The sequence below is a fragment of the Festucalex cinctus genome, chromosome 5, assembly GCF_051991245.1.
Source record: "Festucalex cinctus isolate MCC-2025b chromosome 5, RoL_Fcin_1.0, whole genome shotgun sequence".
NCBI lineage: Eukaryota > Metazoa > Chordata > Actinopteri > Syngnathiformes > Syngnathidae > Festucalex > Festucalex cinctus.
The window spans coordinates 1,110,353-1,127,790 of NC_135415.1; the positions used below are offsets into that span (position 1 = coordinate 1,110,353).

The 17,438-nt window shown below is 39.3% G+C and overlaps 1 protein-coding gene across 5 annotated transcripts in view; it reads right to left on the reverse strand.

The window, feature by feature from the left end:
* Positions 1-17,438, reverse strand: part of ptar1 (protein prenyltransferase alpha subunit repeat containing 1) — a 216,028-nt gene that overhangs the window by 161,171 nt on the left and 37,419 nt on the right. For 3 of the 5 annotated variants that reach the window (XM_077522170.1, XM_077522171.1, XM_077522175.1), the window contains one exon: positions 14,715-14,781. In XM_077522170.1, coding sequence (XP_077378296.1) covers positions 14,715-14,781 — 67 coding nt within the window. Of the gene's footprint in view, positions 1-6,904; positions 7,014-7,222; positions 7,413-14,714; positions 14,782-17,438 lie in introns of all 5 variants that reach the window. The other 2 variants (XM_077522172.1, XM_077522174.1) reach the window with 2 other exon arrangements.

Below are 17,438 nucleotides of genomic sequence, written 5' to 3' on the forward strand. Positions count from 1 at the left end.
GACGAGTTCGTTGAAGGGATCCAATTGAAAATTCGTCAGAAACCCCTTAAGATGTTGATCATGCCCCACACCGAATATTGTAAATTTTCACCAAAGGGCGTGGCCTATACAGTGCCGCAAAGTCTGATAATTTTTCGTGAGAATAAAAGCTGCTTTAACTTGACCCAGATGGTCCAATCTTCTCAAAATTTCACACATTTGATGAGAGTCCAGCCCTTAACACACCTACGAGCTTATATTTCATCTTACTGATAGCGCCACCTATTGGAAAAAAAAATTTCTTACGATTTTTCTTCAATGTTTTTCTCCAACCACGTTAACTGGACCTAGCTCATATTTGCTCAGATGAGGGTTTCTGCTTTCATGATGTGACAACACAAAGTTTGTGAGTTTTCGCGAATCGCTGTGGCCGTGGCTAAGCGTTGTTCGCCAAGAAAACAACGCCAATTTTGAGGGTCTAAACATGCACAGAAAATCATGAAACTTGGCACACACATCTGGCCTGGTAAAATGAACAATATTTTATCATGTATTGTGCTATTTTTACAAAAGACTCAATAGTGCCCCCTAGAAATTTTTAACGAAGCAGCCCCGGCTGTATGTTTAAGCAAGATCTTTGGAAATTTTTAGGTGTATGAGGGAGCCCAAGACCTACAAAAAAAGTCTCTTGGACCCATATGCTACAATAAACAGGAAATGAGCTACGAATTTTTGAATGTCCAATTTTTGACGATTTTTGCACATTTACAGGGGGCATACTTTTGCCCACTTCTCCTACACGTTTCATCCGACTGACTTCAGACTTGACCTGGACCATGTCAAGACCTGAGCCGACAGGCGGAAAAATCTTGACTTTTCGGAATACTATATGATGAGGGCGGGGCATCAAATTTTATGTTTCGCAATAACTCCCCAGTACATGCTCCAAAAAATCCCAAACTTGGCAGGTATGTTTATAGTCAAGGCCTGAAGGTATCTCAATGACAATATTCAGTTATATATGCAGCGCCACTTAAATTGGATGTGGACTTTTTACCCAGCGCAAAGTTTCCAACAAACTGAGAGGGTTTTCTAATCTTTACTGGACACAAATGTGAAGTAATGGCTGTATTTCCAATGAGCAAATGCATCCGTTTGTGGCGGTCCAGCTGCTTCTTCCATTGTTTACGTCGTGACGAAGTAGGAAGTGTCAATTGTTTTGGCCAGACTCCTAGCGCTGCGGCTCACACATGTTGGTACATATAGCGATAATTGGGTCGTCTTTTGGACTAATTAATAATCAGGACGTTACAGAGGTAAATTGTATTTACCTCGATAACCTCTAGGGGCACCACGTTGGCTTTGCTTTGGGTTAACAGGAGCAAACGACCAAAATCCTTTCTTCATCAGTTATTTATAATCTAAAGTCGCCACACTCGATATTCAGTGGTTCGTTGTACTAACAAAATAATAATAATCCACTCTGAAACACAGATGACTTAGGCGGAATAGAGTTAATAAAACATGCATTTATTCACGATTACTACACTACAGAATCAAAGCACTGCCTATCTAACTATTCTACCATCAGAAGAAAAGAAATAAAATAAAGATAATGAAAATAAGGAAGGAATGCGAATGAATAAGGAAACAGGAAAAGAGAAATTTGACCTGCCAGATCTGTGATATTTTTCTAACGTAAGTTGCACACAGGGTTATGCCGAGTTGGGGAATCAAACGTACACTTACGAGAATGGGTGCTGCGTCAAACGAGCGGTCTTGTGAAAAAGGGGGAAAAATAGTCAATGTTCGTTCAAAAAGGCAAGAAAATAAAAAAAGGGGCTATTCCACAGGTGAGCAAGGGAGCCGCTCGGGGGCTGACGTAGTTGCGCGGCTTGTCCCTTGATTGGTCGGCAACTCGGCGAGATGTTTCTCCGGCGAGGTTGGTTCTGCCGGACAGCTGTCCGACTCCAGGTGTTGGAGCTCGGTTCGCGCCGTGCCTGCATACGGGGACGGCCAGCCGTTGGAGGTGGGCTTGCACCGCGGCGGGGCGCCACCGAATAGCAGGTGAGATGCGGTGCGGCTTGGGTGCACAACCTTTAGTCCGGCGGTACGTTGCAAGTGTACCCCGGGGGCCGCGGAGCTCGCTGCTGGCGGGCAATCACCGATGGTGAAGAAAAAAGGGAAAACAAGAAAAAAAAAAGGGAGTAAAAGAGTCTCTTTGGGGTCAGCGTTGCAGTTTGCACCTGATTTGGCGTGGCGTGGAGCGAGTGTCTGCTCTCGTGGCAATGGTTGCTGCCAGGAACAAAAGGGGCCACGTGTTGGAACGAAGAGTTGGAGCAGGCTGGGAAACTTGCAGGTAGTTGGCCTCAGGATGGTCAGTAGAAGAACCGGGAGAGAGAGCGATCGGGAAGAGAGAGATCGGGAAGAGGCATCGGAAGAGGGCGTTAGAGGGGGTCCCCTCGTCTTTTTAAAGTCTATGGGCGGGGCTTCAGTAGGTGGTGGCAAACCCTTCTGTTCGCTCACGCAGACTTTAAAAAGCAAATTATTCAAGGGATTAATAATTTGGCATTAAATTTGGTCAGTGGCTAATCAGTTTTCCCACACAACCCGTTTAGCACACATCGTAATTAATGCATCATAAACTAATTTGTGAGGTCGTTCCTGAGCCTAATCTGACTGAACTGAAAGATATTGATTACCTTTCATTCCTTATGGAGTACAAATGAAATAGGACGTTCATACACACAAAGACATAACATGAATCATTCGTAGTTCAGTTATCTGTCAAGAATTATCATGGTATAAATGTGTAAAATGCGGTTACTTGTATGAATTGTCACTAAGGATAGTTCCAAGTTTCACCACTTGACGGTGCTGTTGCTCCATCTAGACGTTCCAGGAGTGCCCCCTGGAGGGGCGACGCCAGAGAGTCCCCCCTGGTTGATAAGAAAGGTCATAAATATTCCTTTGATCAGTCGTTTGTATATTCTAATTCATTGAAGGTGTTTTCTCAGGCCCCGGGAAGTTGGGCTTGAATACACTCCTTCGGCAGACGCATAAATTCCTTTGTCACCTGGTCAGCGGCTTCAAAAGAGCCTTGTTGGCAGTTGAGTGACCACCTGCAGAACTAACCAAGCTTAGATCCTGTCTGGGCTGTGGAATGTTTATGCAACTGCAGAGAGTTTGCTTTAGAAGAAGCAAACCAAAAAAAATTAGATGGTGGACTGGGCCATAGGCCATAGTTGTTACATACACGTGACCCGGTGTTGCATCTTTCGTTGAGAAAACGTGTCATGCAATGTGATGTCACTCCCAAACGCAAGAGAAACATTTTCTCCTCGAAATTATCTTAGAAATTGACAACAAAATTTTGCATTCTACATACATTATGAGGTAATAAAAAAAATAGTAACGTACAGCCACTTAGGAAAGTAACTTTAATCAGATTACTGGTTTGGAAAAATGAACGCGTTAGATTGCTCGTTATTGAAAGAAAGCAATCAGATTACAATAACGTAATAATATAATTTAAGATCTCCAATGAAGTGGAACGGAGTCTTTTAGCACTGTGACGTAGCGTTAAGACATCGTTGCCACATTTACTATTTAGCCATAACATCGCTGTGTTACAGGCCAAGCCTGGCCCTTTAAGTGCTGTAGTGCCGCACTTTGGCACAGGAGGGCGGTGTTGTTTAGGAAAGAGAAGGAGAGCGGAAGAGCTTGTGTGTGTGCACAGTCTGTCGTTGAGGAGTGATAAAATAAAAGTTTGTGTGAAACAACGAAAATGAGAGTCTGCCTGCTCAGTCTCCATACCATCGGTTAGGAGGTCCCTGGGCAGGAGAAGAGGACTTAACAGCTGTAACAACGTTGCACGTTTTATCACACAGTGTGTGCTAAATACTAAAAGCGTCTCTGTTAATGTCCACTTTAGCACTTAGCTACGCTAACCATCCAAATAACTTACAGCGGCTGAGATGACTCTCCCTCGCCGTCAGAAGGATTCGACAAAAGGTGCTTCCGTCTCAACTGCCGTGAGAGGCAAGGTCTGTCTTGCATATTTTACATTGAACATTATTCGCTTTAGCGTCTTTGTAGAAATGTTCCCAAACTTTCGAAGTCCGATGTCGGTTAGCCATGAGAGCATACTGTGTACAGCTGGTGCTGACGTCACGTCTGACCCGGATTAATGCAACTGCGCAAATGCGTCTCGTAAGAGCAGGCATGAGGACGAGCGGCAGGCAGTCAAACGAGGGGTTGAGGCAGTTTTGGAAGAAAAAAAGAAATATAAAGCTGATATATATTATGTAAAACTGAGTAGTCGACTATTTAAATTAGCCGTCGATACTTTTGGTCGTCGACGTAGTCATGACTAGTCGACTAATCTTGGCAGCCCTAGTCGGGATGACTGGCTTGTTTGTAGACCATCGTGATCATGTTTCATCTTCAAGTTTCATATTTTATAGTGTATTAATTATACTTCAGTAAATGTAATACCTTTATTTTTTTACTATTCCTCTGTGACTTTGTTCATTTTTTTTCATTTTTCTTTTTTGTCAAGTTTTATACATTAAAAAGTAATTGTGAAAGAGATTTATAAAAAGATATTACTTTTAAATAAACAATAATGAACATTTATTACCACCCAAATAAATAAATAAAAAAGATTAAAAAAAAAAAAAAAAAAAGACTAAAAAAGTACCAAAAATTGGTACCGTTCAGTACCGGTATCAATTCCCAGGTACCGGGAATTGGAACAGTACCAGTTTAAACGTGCAAGGTACCCATCACTCACCGGGGATGCACATTATTGATAGGAAACCTGACTAAAGTGCATTTTCATACTATGGGCCCTTTAAGTGGGATGGACTGAAAATTAAATATGAGCTTTGAAATATACTGTACTTAAAGATGATAGTGTCATCGCGATGATCTTTCCAAAGCGCCCCGCCCGCTAACGCACAGCTAGGACACATACTGTATTGACTATAGTGGGCTTGTAGTATAAAGGCTAAGTGTTCCTTATGTATTAAAGTGTATGGGACATGAAAAAAAAAGTCACCCTAAAAGTATTTAAAAAAAAAAAAAAAAAAGTACAATTACAAATAATATGATTTCAATGATTACTGTGTTAAAAACGCAATGACAAGTGCTTGAAAAAATGAGATATTTATTGTGAATTTCCAAAACATGGCAGCTTACTGGCGACGCCCCCTTTTTTCGAGCCTGGACACTCGTGACGTCACTGCGAGTACGGAAGTTGGCGAAAACAATACGAGGATATGGAGAACTACACGGATAGTAAGGGCCTTTCTGACTCGCTATCAAGTGTAGAGTTGAAATTTGACGTCCCCGACTACACAAGCAGTCTTCAGACGAAGATATTTCAGCCCAGGAATGTATCCAGCTGTATCGGTTTGAGCCTTTTCTTGATGAAGGTGCTGGTGCAACTGTGTCCGGTCGTCTGCGTTACAATGAAGGTGGCTGTGACCAGTTTCAAACTGCCGAGGTAGAGGACGACATCGGCATGCTCCAGAACACAGAATGGTAAATCTTACTCTTCATTTTAAAAGGAAATTATGGACTAACAATGCTGTTTATATTTTTGTATGGGCGAAATAGCACGCTTTGTGGCCAAAATGTAGCTTGGTTTAGTCCAATACACTCAAATTATTATGTTTTACTTGTTATAGTAAAAATCTAATTTATATTGGTAGTAGCAAAATAGAACTTATCCTTCTTAAAATGCACACCATAAACTAAATGCTGCTTACTCGCTGTCCTAAGAAGTGAAGCCACCACTGCCCCTTTTACAATGGCACTGTGAGACTCAATTCACAATGGAAAAAGTTTACAACATGCATTTTGGAAATTAGATTGACCTCATACCAGTCAGATGAATGACACTTTTTTTCTCCTAAAGTGGTTGAAATACATAATCCAAGTAATTCTCAAATAATGAACAAATTCTTTGTAAATGTTATAAATGGCTGGGAAAAAAAAAAAAGTGCTTGTGCTTTGCAGGTGTTCCTGTGGTAACTGTGTAGCAATGGCAACAGTGAAGGAGAGCGTTTGCTGTCAGAGTCCGGAGCGCAGCAGAACCAGTGCATCACCCATCACTGGACGTTCAAAGCGGTCTGCCTCAGTGTGGAAGTCTTGCAGACCGCTTACCGATTCCTTCTTGTGTAGTGTCAGTAAAAAGGAGAACATTTCCATCGAATGACTACAAAGGATACCACGAAATATGATATAAATAAATGCAATTATACAAAAGAAATACATGCCTTTTTCTTTTCATCCAAATTATAAATGAACAAATAGAGAACAATCAGCGATGCCTATACATTTACAATTTTATTTTACAAATGTACAAATTGCATCTTGCCAGTCAAACTATCCAGTGATTCATCTCCCACAAAAATAATAATAAAAAAAATATATATATCGAAAGGCAGTAGCTCATTGCGATTTCAACAATTGGTCACAAAATCCAATATCCGAGTCTGAAATTGTCATGTCTAAAACTCAGCTATTACTCCACTGAAAAAGTTAACGGTAAGTAAAGTGTGAATTGTATGACCGCACAGCCTCTGCCTAGTCTGGCTTCTGAAAGTCTGCACACAGTGGTCGCCGCATTGTCTGAGGAATGTCTGAGGAAATATTCTAATATTTTGAGATAGGATATTTGAGCTGTAAACCATAATCAGCAATATTAAGACAATAAAAGGCTTGCAATATTTCAGTTGATTTGTAATGAATCCAGGTAATATTTACAACTATACGGCCATTTTATTCTTTGAAAAATGCACAATACATTTGTAAATTACATGTACATGACAAATTTGAACACTAGGTGCGATGAATAATTAGTTTTTCCATAAATTGGTGTTATCAATCATGTATATTGTACAATAGATTTACTCACATTTTGGATGCAAACACCAGATACATCACCCAAATCATCTTCCAAACATGTCGCCTGTGTAGCAGTTTCATTCAACTCATACTCACTCCATAAGCATCTCATCCACCATCTGAAACAAAGTTTGAGCTGTTGTTAACTTCAACACATATGCACAGCGCAATACATAATACAAAATAAAATAGACAACAAATGGAAAGCTAGCAGTTCCTCATTAGAAATTGGTACCTTTTCATTGACTATATATTAATTTGGCAGTGGTTATTTTTGCCATGAGCTGCTAAAATAAGTGCTGTTAACTTTCTAGATTGTAGTTCTTACCCCACATTATAGCCAAGTGACAGCTTCAGGGCCGGGAGCGGGTCAAACGAGTCTTCCTCGAAATGTGCGCTGTACAACACTGACGTTGGAGTCAGGTGTCAATTTATCTCTCGTCTGTTGTACTTGCTTTGTCCATTTTTCGCCAAGAGCTGCATCTTGAGGGAACTGAAAAAGGCTCACGCCACCCTCCCTTCGATGACAACAAAATCCGGCCACGCAACGAGACGGCATTGTAGAAATTCAGTTGATGATAAAACACACAGCAGTCATAATTGCAGTGGCAAGGCAAAGACGCTGACTTCCGTTCTTCCGCTGATGTAATATTCATTCGGCCGCTGGAGCCAGATTTTGCGCAGGTAAGTTAAAAATAAGGAAATATTCTTTTAATATGTTTTGACTCGACGAGCCGCTCATTTTGTCGTGTATATTATATCGTTCCAAACAACAGATTAAAAAATGTCCTGAGCTGTCCCATACACTTTAAGTTGAATGCAAAAAAAAAAAAAAAAAAAAAAAGGGGTTGAACTGAACCATCATCTCATTCTTATTTGATTTATGTGGCCAAATGCATTTGAAATAGAATGTATGAATTAGTCAACATTATTGTCACAGGCCACAGCAAATGGCAATTTTTTTTTTAATTGATACAAAATTCTTAAATCAAGTTTCCCATTGCGTTAAAACAAACAAAACACGCATGCACACACACATACACACACACACAAACATCCTTGTACATATATCTTTGTGAGGACATCCATTGACATAATGCATTTATTAATAGGGTTAGGGTTAGTCATTAGTTAGGTCATTAGAAAATGACGAGTATCCGCTTTCCTGGCTTTAAAGATCGAAGAGTGCTAGTGGTATAAACGTGGTAACGAGCTCCCGTCAAAAATGCATTAATTTGAGAAAAATCCAATGCACACTTTTTTTCATTAATGCATTGCCGAAGTATCGGCTAAGGACTCGTTATCAGCAGACTCTGACTCGGTTAGCAAAAAAGTGTTATCGGGGCATCCCGAGGAAGAACCTAAAATTGGTTTTGATTCCAAAACAGACAGACAAAGCAAGGTTCTACTGTATTCTTATTTTGCCTTGTGGTCAACCACTATCATATATTTCAGTTAAGTGTGCATTCATCTGCAAAAAAATGATGACTTATTAGTAGGGCTGTCAAAGTTAAAGCGTTAATAGATTAATTAATCACAGAAAAACGTTGCATTAATCACGTATTAACGCAAATTAATCGCACTATTTTTTTTCAACCGCACTTGGAACGTAACCGCGGATGGTTCCATTGAAGGCTGCGCAGGTCAGTGATTAGGTCAATGCACGGCAGTTCCTACGCCTGTTGTTCCAAAATGACTCCAGGGTGTGCTCTGTGGTAAATTTCGCTTTAAAAAAAAAAACACCCCAACGGGACTTTAGATAAAACAAAAGTAATTTGTGTTTAATTAATAATTGCTGAATTGCACCCAATTGATATGATGCTGCTACATTTTGAGCAATACATGCATGCATGCAATTGCGTACATGCATTTAATTGTTTGAAAAATTCAGATAATAAAATGTGTTAATGTCAAAATATTACGGTATTTTGTATTAATTTTATATTACGTGAATATGCAAGTAATTTAGCTGATTAATCGTGATTAATCAAAATTTAAAAGCGTGATTAATCAGATTAAAAATTTTAATCGTTTCACAGCACTACTTATTAGACAATTTTGCAAACATTATTAAACATTTTAAAGCACAAACAGGGTCACCAGCACATGCTTGCGTAACTCATTTGCTCCCAATAATGTGTAAATACGTTTTGTTTTTTTTGTTTTAAGTGTCCCAAAGATGTATCTATTAGGGGTGTGAATTGCCTAGTACCTGACGATTCAATTCGTATCACGATTCACAGGTCACGATTCGATTCGATACCGATTAATCCCGATACGAATTTATAAGTCGATTTTTGCGATTTTTTTTCATTCAAATTTAGAAAATACTAATCAGTAAGCTTGTAGAATGTAAGATTTATATGAAAATGCATTATTTATTTATCTGAAATTTCAGTCTTATAGAGGTTGTAATCTGTTTCATGTTTGAACAGCATTAAAATAAAATATTAAGGCTTAATGTTCCGTTCATATAACATTCTTCGATGCTCAAGGTGTGAATCCTAACCCGAAGTCAGACGTTTTGTTGAATATTTTTCCATTAAAAATGGAAGTTTAAAAATCGATTCACACACACACACACACACACACACACACACACACAAACACACACACACAAAAAAAAAGGCAATGATGCTAAGACGTTGAATCGGTAAGACTACCGAATGAACAATTCTGAGCTCTTAAAAATAAATAAATAAATAAATAAATAAATAAATCGATTTTTTTTAATCGATTCGAGAATCGCGCGATGTAGTATCGCGATATATCGCCGAATCGATTTTTTTAACACCCCTAGTATCTATACTTTTTTTTTTTTTTTTGTTAATGCTAGAGCATACAGAAGGCTTTGATGCAGCCTCTGAACTGCAAAGAACGGTTGCAGAAATGGTAGTAATTACACAAACGGCCAACAGGTGGCAGCAGAGCAAAGGAGATCAACCAGGGCCATCTATAAAAAAAAAAAAGCTAAATTACTTACAATTTTGAATAGATTTGTTTAAACTGATGAAACTTAGCTCTCTTCCAATGCTAATTGCTGCAAAACGGAAACAGATAAAAACATACTTTCCTGATGAAAGAAGAGACTTTAATCTTTCTTTTGATAGGTTCCATGCTTTTATAGCAATAGAACACAATATTCTGTGGGCCTTGCAAAATCAGTCAAAATCCAGTAAAACAACCGGGAGCGAACGGGATTGCTTCTGTGAAAATGGCTGGGAGTGAACGAGTTAAAAAAAGCAAGTCGGTACTAAAGCATTTCGGTTCCCGACTTTTATTGTTGTAACGCCCCCTTACTCTTCCAGTGTCAACTTGCGTCACCTGAGCTACAGTAGCACATTGAAATGTTCGGTCGAAAGTTTGGCTTCATTTTTCACCGAAGTAGGATGGCTTTGAGAGTTCAAAATGCAACTGCTGTAGTAAAACCCTTGCATGCAAGGGAAGTAATGGCTCAAATTAAATGAAACATTTGGTGACTCATGGAGTCCGTATAAAAGCTGAGCAGTGCATGGTGTTTGACAAATTATGTGCGGAAAATCCAAGCACTTCAGCAGCAGCAGTCGGACTCGGTCAAATAAAACAAAGCCCCACTCGCAGCCCTGCCTCTGCCAGTATGTTTAAAATGGCAGGTGACGTTGATGACACCGACATCCTTTACTTTTCTTCAGGTTAAGTCTCATCATTTAATGCCAAGCACAAATCTTGCAAATTAGTTAACTTCAGTTACCAAACCAGTGAGCAAACACCATTGCCATTCAAGAGCATACGTGTGACCAACGTCTAAGTGGCACTGTATACTTCCACTTGGTGCTCACTTTCTGCTTTATGTGAAACTCAAAAGTCGTTTATTTTATATGTACCGTATTTTCATGACTATAAGGCGCACCTTCAATGAATGACATATTTTAAAACTTTTACCATAAATAAGGCGCACCTTCAATGAATGACATATTTAAAAACTTTCCCCATATATAAGGCACTATAGTAGAGGCTGGGGTTACGTTATGCATTCATTAGATGGTGCTGCGCTAAAGGGAATGTCAACAAAACAGTCAGATAGGTCAGTCAAACTTTATTGATAGATTACAAACCAGCTTTCTGACAACTCCATTCAACTCCCAAAATGAATAAAGAGCTGTTTTATTATTTTCTCTGAGTATTAGTATTAGCTATAGCGATCCAAGATGGCGGGATCTTCTGCGCATGCGCGTCACCGATCGTGCAGGGTCACCGATAGCGTCTTGACAGCGAGACCTGTTGCGGCTCAATGTTAATCCATATATATAAGGCGCACTGGATTATAAGGCGCAGGGTCAGCTTTCGAAAAAAATGAAGACTTTTAGGTGCGCCTTATAGTCGTGAAAATACGGTAAAATGTTCACAGGGACATAGCAGAAATGTGAGCTAAAGATTGTTGGCTAGGTGACCTACCTGTTCCGAATATACCTCCTGCGCCGGGCTGTGTTTTAAATAAAAGTGTCATAAAATGTGAAGACTAAATGTTAAACATGTTAAATTTTGTTGTGAGCTGTTAATCATAATGGGCTACTACTAGTAACCCGAAGAGTATCTTCAAAACTATTTTGATAGTAATGTTTTTATTTCTGGCTTTCAAATGATCACAGTTACTCCTTTCGCCTTTCATAATATGTTCAATTTCACAGTGCAAATACAGTCAAACCTCGGTTTTTGAACATAGTCCGTTCCAGAAGGCTGTTCTAAAAGCGATTTGTTCGAAATCCGAAACAATTTTAACCATTATAATTAATGTAAATAATTTTAATCCGTTCCAAGTCTAAAAAAAACGTTTTCCAAGTTTTTTTGTTTTTTTTATACACTATTTTACACCATAAACTGCACTGTATACTGTTTACAATAAATAGAAAAGGGTAGAAATAGACACTGTTTTATTTAGATATCCTATCTAAAAATGATGAAAAAAACAAAAACAAAATGCAAACATTTCTTTTTTAAATTCAATAGTTTTGCGCACTACTTTCTTCCCCAGCTTTACCACTTGCACTTGCTTTCTTTGGACCCATGATTAGGGGCTAATACACGATGCAAAACTAAAAAAAAAAAAGATTTGCGTAAATAACAATGAACAGGTCTCCTCCAAATACCGATATCGCGATACTGGCCCTTGCAATATATGCATATCGCAAAGGCATGCAATAAGTTTTATATGGAATTTTATGCTTTTTATATGAATTTGACCAGTCAGATGCTAACTAAAATGTGCATCGCCATTCAATAGTTGAAAATTATCAAAACATAATTACAATTAATTAACTAACATTACATTAAGGTTGCTTATTTTGCCACATGAAAAATGTTTTTATTTCATTCAGTAATAAAAATTAAATTTCTTTAGGTACATGTTAAATATCGCAATAATATCGATATCGCTATGTTCAGCAAGTATATCGCATATCGCATGTTTTTCCAATATCGTGCAGCCCTACTACGGAGGAAGCATCCATTCGAGCTCGGCTCCCGAGTGAGTCGCGTTCAGGTACGGTCGGCTTTTTTCAGTTTGGTTGAGAGATGAATTTTTGGACGAGTTCTGAGACATAAAATTCTCGAATTTTCTGGTTGAAAACCAATTTGGTTGAGAACAGAAGCGTTCGAAAACCAAGTTGGACTGTATTATAATTAATATTGGTGTTCCGGTTTTCTGTTTCAGCACATCCCAAAGAGGTAGATGCAGTTTCCGGCCACTGCTGGCCGCGTTCCAACACTCGCACCCCAAACTGCGTGCTTCCGCCCATTAGAGTGAGTGTTCAAGGCGTCTCAGCTCTCTGAAATGCGTCGGACAACTGAAACAGACACCACACACTCGCACCCGTCGACGGGAATGCGCAACCAAGTGGCACAAGGGCGGAAGCGCAAGCACTGGGACGCCCACACGTCGCAAAGAGAGCAGCGCTGATGTGTGAAACCCGGATGTAGGAAGTCCCTCCTCCTCCATAGCATATACCCCATTGACAATGACAATCACATGAATGTTGTATGCTGTTTTATATTCAGACAATGTAGCATTGAGGATGGCACCTGCCATCAAGGATTTGTGTCTGGCAGTGGATGCAAGAACGTGTTTGGTTGGTGCTGGATTTCACTTTGATGGACTGGATGTGCTGGTGTCTGTGGATCTCACTCTGCCTCATCTATCCTTCCCTCCTTCCTCGCTCCTCTCCTCTGGTCTCTTGAGATCTCCTTAATTTGTTGGAATTTAGAGGTTTCCGGGGTTGGCGGATCTAATTTTGTAACCATGTTGATGGCAGGAAGTGTTTAGTTGGTGCTGGATTTTACTTTGATGTATCTTTCTTTTTTTTTACCTTTCCTCTGGTCTCCTGACCTTCTGAACTTCACGAACCTGGGAGACTCTGAAGTATCCGGTTAAGGTGAAGGGTAATGGGATTTTTATTAGGTTTTAGGTGAATTAATGAGTATAAATTTACTAGTGCTGTCAAATGATAAAATTTTTTAATCTGATTAATCACTTTTTAATTTTGATTAATCACGATTAATCAGCTAAATTACTTGCGTATTCGCGTAATATAAAATAAATACAAAATACCGTAATATTTTGACATTAACGCATTTTATTATCTAAATGTCATTTGCAAACATTGATTAAATGCATGTACGCAATTGCATGCATGCGTGTATTGCTCAAAACGTAACCAGCATCATATCAATTGGGTGCAATTCAGCAATTATTAATTAATTAAACGCAAATTACTTTTGTTTTATCTAAAGTCCCATCGGGGTGTTTTTTAAAGTGAAATTTACCACCGAGCACACCAACTGGAGTCACCCCGCTCATTTTGGAACAACAGGCGTAGGAAATGCCGTGCATTGACCGAATCACTGACCTGCGCAGCCTTCAATGTAACCATCCGCGGTTACGTTCAAGGCTCAAGTACGGTCCGAAAAAATAGTGCGATTAATATGAGTTAATACGTGATTAATGCAATATTTTTCTGTAATTAATTAATCTAGTAACGCTTTAACTTTGAGAGCCCTAAAATTTACACTAATTTACACGCACGCACGCACGCACCCCCACACACGCACGCACACACACCCCCACATACACATAAAAAAAAAATTTTTTTAAAAAGAGAGAGCAATGATGATAAGATGTTGAATCGGTAAAGCCTGGTTCACACGGCAGGAGAATTGGCCCAATTTTCGCCCCGAATTTCCCCTCCCGACAATCGTAAAGACGCGCCGAGACACAAGTGATAATCTTCACAGATAATCCTGCCGTGTGTATTGACACCACACACGGCGCCTCCCGATGTCGGCGCTCGGAAGGACCCCCGACTTGAAATCGGGCATATCCAACATTTTTTGGCCCGATTTCGCTCTGCACAGCTGATTGACAGTGACGTGCAGCCGATCAGAAAGCTAGCCAGCGAGGAAGCCGGTGGGGAATCCAAAATCAAAACGGTCATGACGCAGCAGAAAGTCCGTGCTCGTGCTATTACACTCTTTTGTAGTTTTTTAATTATGTGTATTGTCTCGAGAGGTTTTGCGAGACTTCCCGTCACATTCTTGAATGAACTCGGCTCGTGTGGAGTGTGTTGATTGTGCAGTGCGGCCGCATACCATGCACGGTACGTTCAAAACTGGAACTCCTGTGATTTTTTCTCTTCACGTGTGGTGTCTGTCAAAGATTGGAAATCGGCCGACAATTTTAAAATCTTGCCGTGTGAACCAGGCTTAAGACTACTGAATGAACAATTCTGAGCTCTCTCTTAGATGAAAAAAAAAAAAGAAAGAAAGAAAAAAAGGATTTGTGTCTGTACCTGACATTCCATGCAGTGGTGAAGTCAGGATTAAGCAGCAAGAGGGTGGATGTGATATCCACTAAAGCTGAGGGAAAACAAACATTATCGTTAATGGCAGATGTGCTCTGTGATCATTATCATGTATGATTCATTAAAGATGAAGTCATGAGAACTAATGTTGAATTAATATATTGTAAATGTTCAACAATTAGGAATAAATACCTAACAAATTGTTAGTTAAAACGTTGTAAGTGCATGAGCAAAATATGAAAACATGATAAGCAATTAAGAACTCATGAACTAAATTCTCCACTCTCTTGCTCCATTTCCTTACCCAGCTAACATGACTTGTGCCCAGCAGGCAAAAATCCCTTATTCTAAAGCAGGGGTGTCAAACATACGACCGACGGGCCGGATCAGGCCCACAAATGGGTTTAATTCGCCCGCGAGATGATTTTGTAAAGTTAAAAAAAAATAATAATAATAAAAAAAAATTGTAATGTCTGACTAATCAGCCAGCCACAATCAAAACATATACATTTGTAATTTCACAAACAGTCCTCAGATAAGCAATGCAACTTGTACGGGGAACAGTCGTCCTGGATGTCATTATTTTACACCCAACTTAAACTATGGTTTGTTTAATTATTATTTTTTTGTAATCATACACCGACATAAACGTGTTAAATACGACATAAATTCATAGATATGACAAGAATTAACGTCCTTATAACATCATTAACTGCGCCACACAATGCATTCTGGGAACAATATATATGCAAAACAGGTCGATTTAACATGACCGGAACGTATACTGGCAAAGTATTGCCGCGTTCCATTTGCATTCGTGTTATTTTTCGGAACAATGTGATTACAGTTGAGCACCGTAATTTAGGGCTGGTCCACAAATCTGCGTATAAATGACGGCAATTGTTTTGAAGTTATATACCGTTATTTATTTTTTGATGCTAGTGAACATATTGAGTGGTGGAAACTAAAAGAATATTCATAAATGACTTACTTATCACACTTAGAATGAGTTTACATTTTTTGTACAAAATACCGTATGTGGGGTATTTTTTTTTTATGCCTCAAGGGCAAGGTGGCGCTGTATTTATAACTGAATTTTGTCATAGAGATACCTTCCGGCCTTGATTATAAGCATACATGTCAAGTTTGGGATTTTTTGGAGCATGCACCGGGGAGTTATTAAGCATATCCTTTTTCATTGCAAAACGTGTTTACAATTTTTGTAAAAATACTGTAAGTGGGTATTTTTTTTTCACGCCTCAAGGGCTAGGTGGCGCTGCATATATAACTGAATTTTGTCATAGAGATACCTTCAGGCCTTGACTATAAACATACATGTCAAGTTTGGGATTTTTTTGGCGCATGTACCGGGGAGTTATTAAGCATATCCTTTTTCACTGCGAAACACAAAATTTGATGCCCCGCCCTCATCATATAGTATTTCCAAAAGTCAAGATTTTTCCGCCTGTCGTTGGCTCAGGTCTTGACATGGTCCAGGTCAAGTCTGAAGTCAGTCGGATGAAACGTGTAGGAGAAGTGGGTAAAAGTATGCCCCCTGAAAATGTGCAAAAATCGTCAAAAATGGGACATTCAAAAATTCGTAGCTCACTTCCTGTTCATTTTAGCACATGGGTCCAAGAGACTTTTTTTGTAGGTCTTGGGCTCCCTCATACACCTAAAAATTTTCGTAGATCTTGCTTAAACGTACAACCGGGGATGCTTCGTTAAAAAATTCTAGGGGGCGCTAGAGTCATTTTTTTAAAAATAACACAATCAACAATAAAATATTGTTCATTTTACCAGGCCAGATGTGTGTGCCAAGTTTCATGAGTTTCTGCGCATGTTTAGACCCTCAAAGCTGGCGTTCTTTTCTTGGCGAACAGCGCTTAGCCACGCCCACAGCGATTCGCGAAAACTCACAAACTTCGTGTTGTGACATCATGAAGGCCGAAACCCTCATCTGAGCAAATATGAGGAAGGTGCAGTTAATGTGGTTGGAGAAAAACATTGAAGAAAAATCGTAAGAAAAAAAATTGCCACGAGGTGGCGCTATCAGTAAGATGAAATATAAGTTTGTAGATGTCTTCAGGGCTGGACTCTCATCAAATGTGTGAAATTTTGACAAGATAGGATCATCTCCGTCAAGTTAATGCAGCTTTTATTGTCACGAAAAATCTTCAGACTTTGCGGCACAGTAGCGGCCACGACCTTTGGCAAAAAGTTACAATATTCGGTGTGGGGCATGATCAACATCTTAAGGCTTTTCTGACCAATTTTTAACTGGATCCCTTCAACGAGCTCAGCGCAGTAGCTAAAAACGTAAAGTAAGAAATTTATTGTTACCACTAGGTGGTGCTATATGTAGAACTGAATTTTATCATATAGATGTTTTCAGGCCGTGACTATTACTATTACTATTATTATTGTTGCCTGACAAGTTTGAGATTTTTTGGAGCTTGAACATGGGAGTTATTAAGCATTTGCTCTTTCTGGACAAATGAAATTTTAAAGACAATATTTGATGCCCCGCCCCCATCATATAGTATTTCTAAAAGGCAAGACTTTTTGCCCAGCTGTTCTCTTAGGTCTTGAGATGATAAATGCCAAGTTTGATGTGAATTGGATGAAAAATGTTTGCAGAGGGGGAAAAAGCATGACCACAGTGAATGTGCCAAAATAGGCCAAAATTGGACATAAAAAAATTCATAGCTC